This window comes from Loxodonta africana, chromosome 20 (assembly GCF_030014295.1).
Source record: "Loxodonta africana isolate mLoxAfr1 chromosome 20, mLoxAfr1.hap2, whole genome shotgun sequence".
NCBI classification, from domain to species: Eukaryota; Metazoa; Chordata; class Mammalia; order Proboscidea; family Elephantidae; genus Loxodonta; species Loxodonta africana.
In genome coordinates this window covers 40,502,133-40,511,702 of record NC_087361.1, presented here as the reverse complement: position 1 = coordinate 40,511,702, position 9,570 = coordinate 40,502,133, and the positions used below count along the sequence as shown (strand labels likewise).

General features: G+C 41.9%; 1 protein-coding gene across 2 annotated transcripts in view; it reads left to right on the top strand.

Moving 5' to 3' along the window:
* Positions 1-879: 879 nt before the first annotated feature.
* Positions 880-9,570, top strand: part of C20H21orf91 (chromosome 20 C21orf91 homolog) — a 39,679-nt gene continuing 30,988 nt past the window's right edge. The window contains exons 1-2 of one of the 2 annotated variants that reach the window (XM_064273123.1): positions 880-995; positions 2,173-2,306. In XM_064273123.1, coding sequence (XP_064129193.1) covers positions 2,180-2,306 — 127 coding nt within the window. In that variant the 5' untranslated portion in view covers positions 880-995; positions 2,173-2,179. Of the gene's footprint in view, positions 996-1,161; positions 1,269-2,172; positions 2,307-9,570 lie in introns of those variants that run through there. The other variant, XM_064273122.1, reaches the window with a different exon arrangement.

The window sequence follows — 9,570 nt, the reverse complement described above, 5'->3', positions numbered from 1 at the left end:
TGCCACCTGGACTCCAAGTTTAGATCAGTACTTGCCAAATTTTAATGAGCGTAGGAATCACCTAGGGGTCTTGTTAAAACTTAGGTTCTGATTCAGGAGGCATTGACTGGGACCCGAGATTCTATAATTCTAACAATACACTGATGAGGCTAGTTTATCTACCACACACTGAGTAGTAAGAACCCGACCAGTTTTCTGAGGTGTTGATGGGTTATATCAAGTGCTAATTTAACCCAGAAGTTTCTCAAGATCTATGGAATCCATTCCTACCATCAGTTCTTGAATATTTGCATGTATCCTGGCAATCCAGCCTCCTTTCTATTTGTGAGTTAACTGAACAGATGCTAAAGATGCTAAGGAAAATACAGTGATATTACATCAGCAGCCATGAATAATACAAGCCTCAGTTCTGCTTTATAACCTGGGTCAGTAGCTCCTAGACTGCAAAATAAAAGAACAGCTCCCGTTGCCTCCTCGCTAAGCTGTTGTGAGAGTTAGAATAGAAAATGGAAGTGAAAGCATTACTTGAACTGTAACCTAAAACAAATAAATAAGTAAGGGCAAGCCAAAATCTTTACCATTAAGTTTTAAGAAATGGGTGGGACCTAAAGATAAGAGGTGGCTCTCCAAGTTTATCCCAGTGGGCGTGTACGGAAAATACCACATCTAAAAGAGGGTCGCTCGTTTTTAAAAGTAACCTGTAAAAAAGGAGCTCCGTTTTGAAAATTATCCCTAAATCCTGATTCTTGAAATACGAACTTTTCCCCACTGAATACCTCTGCTGGAACGTAACTCGATATTATTTTGTTTCAGTTTCCCGTTTTCAAACAAAGTGCGACCCACGCAGCTCCTCTCCGTTCCCCCACCCTCCCGTCACTTTCCTGCCCCCGCCCCGGGACCGTAGTTTCCACTACGCTGAAGCGGGAGGTGGTAACGGGCCCGTCTATCTCCGCGCCTCGAAGAGGGGGGCGAAAGAAGCCACGTTCCAGAGAACGGTAAGAGGCCTGAGTCAAGAGATGCGGAATCACAAGGAAACCTGAGTCTGAGAGTCGGTGTCGGTGCGAGAGAGGAGAATTGGGGCCGTAGCCGGCGCGCGAGCGGGCGCAGCTTGGGCCTCAGCCGCACCACCCCCCCGGCTCCTTCTCCGGATGGCGCGGGCGGGAGGGGGCGGAGCCGGGCTGGCGGCGGCCGCCTCCGCAGTGCACGGAAACAATAGTGGAGGAGCCCGAGTCGCGCGCATCGGCCGAGGCAGCGCACGGAGGCGGACGGTAAAGACCCCACTCCTCTGCCGGGGCCTCTGCCCCGCCTGCTGCCCCGGCCCTCAGCCCCGCGGCCGTCGCGCTCCGAGCCCCGCCCTCCCTCGCGCTGCCTCGCGCGGGGCACCCCGAGGGACGGACGGAGAGACGGACGCGGGTCCGGGGCTCCCCGGGCGGTGGGCGCGCGCCCCCACGCCGAGGCCGGGCCGGGACCCCGCTTTCCGAAGCGCGGAGGCGGGCGGACCGGCTGCCGTGGCCTCGGACGTCGTCTTCCGTGGGAGGGAGCTCGGGCGAGGGGCTGCGGCGCTCCCGCCGGCCGGGCTCCGTTGCCCGGCCGCTTCCCCCGGCCCGGCTTGGCCACCGCGCCTGACCCGAGCCGCGGAGCCGCCGCTCACGGTGCGGTGGACTCGGCCGGGACACCCGCCCTGGGCGCTCGCCTTGCCACGTGCGTTTGTCTGCCGCCGGCCTCCGCTGGAAGCCGAGTTGGCGTGACGCTCCTGGTTCCCGCGATGAAGTTAGCACAGCAGAGTCCCGAGCAGGTTGCTTTTAGGGCATCAGCAGCAATAAGGAGGCGAGCAGAAGCCGGCAGCGAAGGGCCTCGCTGCTGAGGTCTTTTTGTGCCTCGATACTCAAGGGGGGTGGATACTCAAACCGCTCTCGTTCAGAGCTCCTTAACTAAGTAAAATATAGGACAGAAAACGCACTTGGGCATAATGTCCTGTATGGCCACGCGTTAAGTTTTGCTAGCTTCATGTCTTTCCACGATAAAAATGCGATATGGGAGTACGGGTAGGGCCGTGCTTGTTCGCTGGAGCTCTTGTCCCGTTGAGCAGCAGCATCCTCGATTCCTAGAAATGCCTTATATTATGGTAATAGCGAGTACTTGAGATAGGGTAACTCTTCTGTTTCTTAATAGGGGAACTATGAGCGAAGAGGAGCAGTTTGTAAACATTGACTTGAACGATGACAACATTTGCAGTGTTTGTAAACTGGGAACAGACAAAGAAACACTCTCCTTCTGCCACATATGTTTTGAGCTGAATATCGAGGGTAAGGACTCGTTAACTTTATGTCACGGGCTGTGCACAACTATTTTATGCTGAACTCGTTATAAGGTAAACTAGAACTTGAATGATTGGAACTTGTGCCAAGTATGAACTGTGGAGATCGGTTGACGGGTTTCTTGAAATGAAGCTTAAGGTATCCCAGCTAGGAATTGAAGATAATTGTGTGTTTAAACACCCACAGTCAGTACTAACCCTACTTTTTCTAATGTAAAAATGAGCCACGAGTCTTGACTGATGAAGGTGTTTTCTATTTTGAGAGCTTGTTCAGTTTTCAGATTTTAACAAGTTTTTTTTTTCGTGTTAGCAACAACATAATAACTAAACATTTATATTGTTATACAAATGTAGTTTTATTCTTGTGGGCTGACCATGCTAGTATGTTTATGTATTTAATAAACCGGCTAAGTATGCATTTCTAACTTGAAAATTGTGAAATGTACCTTAGTTGAACCTGAATTCTCCCCACCTCCCCCATCTTATGTGGAAAAAAGTTTTTAAAATTTTATATCATCTCTTTTCAGAGATCACGTACGCCTTGAATACTCATAAAAAGGTTTTTTCTTTTCTTAATTTCTTAATGATGTCTCTGAGAGTATATGAGAAAAAGATTCTCCAAATATTAAGAAAGCATTCATTTGTGTTGATGCGTAGTTCATGTGTCTATAGTTTGCTACCAGTAAACGTATGGGATATGTTTCTCTGGTCTTGATGTTGTCGTGCTAAGACTGGTTCTTGGTTTGTTTTTTTTAAAGTCGCTTGCCCCCCTCCGAAAAAAAATTTCCTCCGGTAAGATTTGCCTGTCATTTGAATTTTTAATTGTAAAATGTCAGTAGAGAGATTTAGTAAGCCTTTAGATTTTAAGACAGTTTCAAAATAGCATTTCATTCTTTTCCTTCAATATATATATATATTTTTATTTTCCGATTTAGCAAGTTAAAGAAGTGTTCTTTTAAAAAAAAAATTCACTGAGATTATCTACCTTAGATTCCTGCTAGAATTTGTTATTCAGAAATTATTGGTGTCACCAAATTAATATGTTTAGATGTTCTGTAAGAAAGTCTAAGTTATAACCATAAGTAGACTACTAAAATACATAGTGGCATTTGTATGATCAATTCTATGACATTCATCTTCCATTTAAGATCCTATGGACTGTAACAGTTTTGCTACTATACTCTGGAATAATTGCGGTTGCTGAATATGATATGCTAATTAACAAACTTGCGGATTTTCTATGGGTTACATAAAATACGTATAACTTCAGTTTTAATAACTGTAGCAGTTATAACTAGTTTCAAAGGGATGGCTGAAAAATATGATTGTTTTGTATCATTTACATTACCAGATCCTTAATCTTTTTTTTTTTTTAATCATAATAGAGTGGAAGATTTAAATTTACGTTCTTTGGAAATAGAGTTGGCTCTTCACATTCTGAAACACTGTAGAATTTTAATTTTAGATGAGCAAAGGCATTCGAAGTTATCCAGCCCAACCCCTGTATGTTACATTTAAGAAAATAGGGCCAGATAGTTGGACTGCTCAAAGCTGCCCTAGTGGTGAGGGCAGACTGTTGTTACGTGCCAGGCATGAGCATTTACTGTGAGCACTTCTGTGCCAGGCTCTGTACTAAGCCCCTTGCATGGATTATCTTATTTAACTCAAAATAGCAGTGGGATAAATACTACTAATCCTCATTTTAAAGATGAAGGAACTGAAACTTAGAGACCTAGAAGTGCATCCTGAGATCACACACCTGCTAATTGACAGTGCTGGGCTTCAAAGCCCGAAGCCTGGCAGCGTTGTTCTAGTATATGTGATCTTAACGCCAGTGATCTGCTGTCCAGAGTTCTTTTCACTGATAGGGCTGATAGGAGAGCCCTGTCCTCCTGAGTCCTACTTGCCTGTCTTTGGTATCCCGTCAGTCAGCTTTTTCTAATCAGTGCTTCCTGCTAAATCGTTAGTGGAGTTCAGGCTGTAATGGAATGTTTCCACCAGCACCTAAAGTTTCATAATTACTTTTCTAGCCTTTTAACTGTTCTCAATCATTATGTAGAGAATATACAAACATTCTTTGGGTGTCATCTTTATAAATATTTCAGCTCTGCTAACACCTATCTCAGTATGTACACATGGCGTAATTCCTGTGTTGTTGAAATGATAGTTGTCTTAAATTTAAAAGACAAAAACAACTGTCAGTTTGAATTAAACTGTTTAATATGTATGCTTATAAAGTGCCAGTTTAACATTAGTGAATATAGTTATTTTAGAGTTAAATTTTCTTCTCAATTTATTTGGTGGCAGTTCTCAACTTTGCCAAGTATGATACATCTTCAGAGCCTGCGTAGCACAACGGTTAATTGCTCGGCAGCTAACAGAAAGGTTGGCAGTTTGAACCCACCCAGTGGCTCCACAGGAGGAAGACCTGGCTATCTGCTCCCGTAAAGATTACAGCCTAGGAAACCCTGTGGGGCAGTTTTACTCTGTCACATGGGGTCACCATGAGTTGGACTTGACTCAATGGCACCCAGCAACAACAATGACGAACTAGTGCTTTATGATCATTTCATTTCACTTAATAAGATTGTTGTGGAAAAAAGGAGATAAAAGAGAACCCTGAATTCCAAAAAATTTCAATTTTTGTGTCAGAATATAGGGTTTTAAAGTAATTAAACATACCAAAAAAAAACAAGGTAGATTGCCTATCAGTAAAGCTTTGTAAATGTTCTTTGAAGTCTTCTCGATCACACCAAGTGCTCAGCAGTGCTGCTCACTAAATTTTGAATGAAAAAGGAACTTTAAAAAACGTGACATTTAACTTTACTATTTTGGTATGGTTTTCTTTCTAATGTGGTAATGACGTTGCCTGAGTTTTAGTTTACTAATTGTTCAATTTGCTCTAAAGCATTTTTTTCTTTAAAGAGGCTTCGTAAAAATAAATCTCTTTTAATTGATAAAAATAATTTGCTAGTTTTGAGTCCACACGTTAGTAATTAAAAATCATGTCCTACAGTTTTTGGTTGTTGCTTACATCAGAAATGGTCTAATCAACTAGCCTCTTGTTTAAAAGCTGCGATCATGTGTGTATTTGTAAAAGGAAGACAAAGGAAAAAGTAGAGAGATAACAAAAGGCAATCTAATCTTGTTGGAGATTCTGTATCCCAGGCATAGCTCTAAGTTGCCTTTATTCTATGACTTGCAGTAATTAAAAGGAAAAAGAGTACCTAAGTTTAAAAATACAGTACTTTCAGGCCATAAGTAATATACTTCAGGGACCTAAGAAATGCACTCGAGGACTCAAATCTTTTAAAATGTTTACAAGATTGATTTTTTTCTGTATCTTTTAATTCACCATTAGAATAGCATGTCTGTAGAATTGGAGAACAGCATATGCTTCCTCATAACTAGCTCTGTCCTTGGCCCTGAGACATTAAACATTTTTGTGTGAATTAATGATCCGACAATCCGGTACACCAAAACCCCAAACCAAACCCATTGCCATCAAGTTGATTCCAGCCCACAGCGACCCTTATAGGGCGCAGTAGAACTGCCCCATAGGGTTTCCAGGGAACGGCTGGTGGATTCAAACTGCTAGACTTTTGGTTAGTGGCAGTGGCACTTAACCACTGCACCACCGTGGCTCCAGTATACATCTTCGTCTGTTGTGTGGAAATCTTTGAAGTTATTTAATGACCAAAGCGTAACCATTCCATAAATTATCGAGGCTGAGGAAGATGGCCCAGGTTAGTCAGGAGCCAGTAATGTAACTCAGCTCTTTTCTTTCTCTGAGACTAGAGAAAGAAAAGAAAAAAAAAGTAGGCCTCTGATTGTTGGACGATTCTGTTCATGCTGTTTTCATTTGTGACAAAATACTGTGCAGATAATTTTTAAAGCGTTTTTACCTTCTACTAATTGACAGGAAACCCCGGTGGCATAGTGGTTTAGTGCTACGGCTGCCAACCAGAAGGACAGTGGTTCAAATCCACCAGGCGCTCCTTGAAAACTCTATGGGGCAGTCCTGCTCTGTCCTGCTATGAGTCGGAATCAACTCAGTGGCAACGGGTTTGGTTTTTTTTTTTTTAATTGACATGCTTTCTTTTTTATAGCTAAAGACTGGACCAGTTCTATGCCAAACAAAGTTTTCAGTTTAGGTTGACCTTGCTAGTTGAAGAGTAAGCATATAGTGTTCACTGTGTAGTCCATCTCAGACTTCTTTGTCCCAATTTGTTGATCTTCCCAGGAGCCTTTCTAGAAAAAGAAGGAGACCCAAATTCAGGTCCTGAGTAATCTTACCAGTGGGAAAAATCTGTAGGCATATTCTGTTGGTGAGGGTACTGGTGAACCCAACACTTACTGCTAATCTCATTCTTCCTTGATCCTGTGTCATTGATGGCTGATCATGGTCAGTAATCAGCAAACAGTTTGAATCTCATTATTAAATCCCTGATTTAGTGTGGGAGTCAGAACTGTGTATTCACTGCTTAAGGTCTGTCACAACTCTTCGTGTCCTACTTCTGACATACCCTCATCTTCCCACTTTATTAAAGGGGCCCACCATGGTGATAGGGAAGTTATAGATAGCTAACTCAGCCTACCATTAGTTGCTTTTCTCTTTTTTTTCCCATAGTGTCAGACACTGTGTATTGGTATTAACTAAAAGTAGCACTTTTAAATATGAAGCCTAATATAACTTCTGAACTTTAGCTTGGTGACCGTTGATGTACTGGAAATACTGATGGTATTTTTTCCTTAATTGCCGTTTATTTTATTTTTGTTGTTGTTTAGAATAGATACAGCAAAATATACACCAGTTCAACAGTTTCTACATACACAATTCAGTGGCACTGATTACATTCTTCAGGTTGTGCAACCATTCTCACTCTCCTTTTCTGAGTTGTTCCTCCCCCATTAACATAAACTCATTGCCCCATAAGGTTTCTGTCTAATTCTTCGAGTTGCTGTTGTGAGTTTGATCCCATATAGATCTTAAAAGAGCATAATGCTCAAGGAAGACATTCTTTACTAATTAAACTATTGTCTGGTTTTAAGAAGGCTTCAGGGGATATTTTTGGTTTACGGTTTAAAGATTATCTCAGGACAGTAGTTTCAGGGGGTCATTCAGCCTCCATGGCTCCAGGAAGTATGGATTCTATGGGAATTTGAAATTCTGTTCTATATTTTCTCCCTTTTGATTGGAATTCTTCTGTAGAATCTTTGATCAAAACTTTCAGTAATGGTAGCCAGGTACCGTGCAATTCTTCTGGTCTTATGGCAAAGGGGGTAGGTGTTCATGGAGACAATTAGCCACCCGTCACATTTTCTCCTCCTGTTCCTGACTCCTTTTTTCCCTGTTGCTCCAGACAAGTAGAGCCCGATTATTGTACCTTGGATGGCTGCTTGTAAGCTTTTAAGACCCCAGGCACTACACAGTGAACTAAGAGGTAGAACAGAAGCACTAAACACATCATTAGGCCAGTTAATTGGGTTGTCTCATGTAAACCATCACCCTGAATCTCCAAAGTAGGAACTAAATCCTGTGAGATGTTTGGTTGTACATAAGCAGCCTAAGCAGCTACCATTATTTCTTAATTGCCTTTTAATGTCATTTTAAATAAATGTTAACTCTTTTAAAATGGATCTAATAGTAAAACCTCTTTATTTGACCAGGAATGGGAGTGGAAAGTAAACTCAATTGGTGAAAAGTTTAAATTATAGAATATTTCCAAAGAAAAATAATTGAAACAGGGTAATCATTCCTAGTTAAAACTTATGACTTAACTAACAACCCATATTTGAGGAGCCAGGTTCCAGATTCTTATGATGTCTCTTTTTAGTGGCTCCCATGTTTTCTTCCCTCTTCACTTAGAACTTTCTAACTATGAACTCTAGGTTGAGTTTAAAGTATAGATAAAAACCAAAAGCCTGTTGCCGGCAAATTGATTCCAACTCATAGAGACCTACCCCTTAGTACAGTAGATCTTCCCCATAGGGTTTCCAAGGAGTACCTTGTGGATTCAAACTGCTGACCTTTTTGTTAGCGGCCAAGGTATTAACCACTGTGCCACCAGGGCTCCAAAGTACAGATAATACACAAATACTGGTTGGGAAGATGTATCTGTTAGGAATTTGTTGTGGCTGTACGTAACAGGAGGCGCTCTGGTGGCACAGTGGTTAAAGTATTCAGCTGCTGACCAAAAGGTCGGCAGTTTGAACCCAGCATTGAATGATGTGGCAGTCTACTTACATAAAAATTACAGCCTTGGAAACCCTATGGGACAGTTTTACTCTGTCCTGTAGGGTCACTATGAGTTAGAATTGACTTGACAGCAGTGGGTTTGGTTTAGTTTTTTATGTGTAACAGGAAGTCCAAATAATAATGGTGAAATAAAATGGAATATTTGCATTTCTCATATAAAAAGAAGTTAAGCAGTACAGAATTGCTATGGCACCTCCCTGATCAGAAGAACTCAAGCTACTTTTTGTCCTTAGTACATAGTTTCCATCTTCAAGGTCATCTCATGAGCCAGTGTGGTTGTTTGAACTCCTGCCATCACTTCCTCATTCCCAGATAGTAAGGACATCTCGCAAAAGGGGTGTGTATTAGCAGTCTCTTACCCACTTAAAAAAGAGCATTTCCTAAATTCCCACCTAACAATTTCCTGTGCATCATAAATTCAAGAGAAGACAAAAATCTGTTGCTGTCAAGTTGGTTCTGACTCATAGTGACCCTGTAGAGTTTGACAAAGAAAGGGAGAGTGGATATTGAGTAGGCCGCTGAGAGCTGAGAGCACTTGCTAACAAACTATTTGAAGACCAATAAATAACGTTCTAGAGATTCTCCTAATCCTGGAGTTTGAACTGGACGTGGTCTTAGAAGAGTGAGAGATTGTATTCTGAGGATAGGCATGCAGCCAGACCTCACATGGAATTTTGCCAGAAAGCTGTATAGATTTTCAAGTTTCTGCACCATCGCAGTACATAAAATGTAACGATTAATGCTACTGCTCATAAAGAGGCCCTAGATTTTTTGATTTTGTTAGAAACTTGTGTAATTTAGCAAGTTAATGTTTTATATACTTAGAAGAACTCCTCCCTGCTTCTGCCAACCTCTGTTCATAATAGACTAACACGGGAATTCCACCTTCCTCAGTATGTTTAGAGGGAAGAGTGCTTTTCTGCAGCTGGACACATCTACCACTGCTCCATTTCTGCTTTAATGATTAAACACATGGGCTCTGGACTCAGACCTG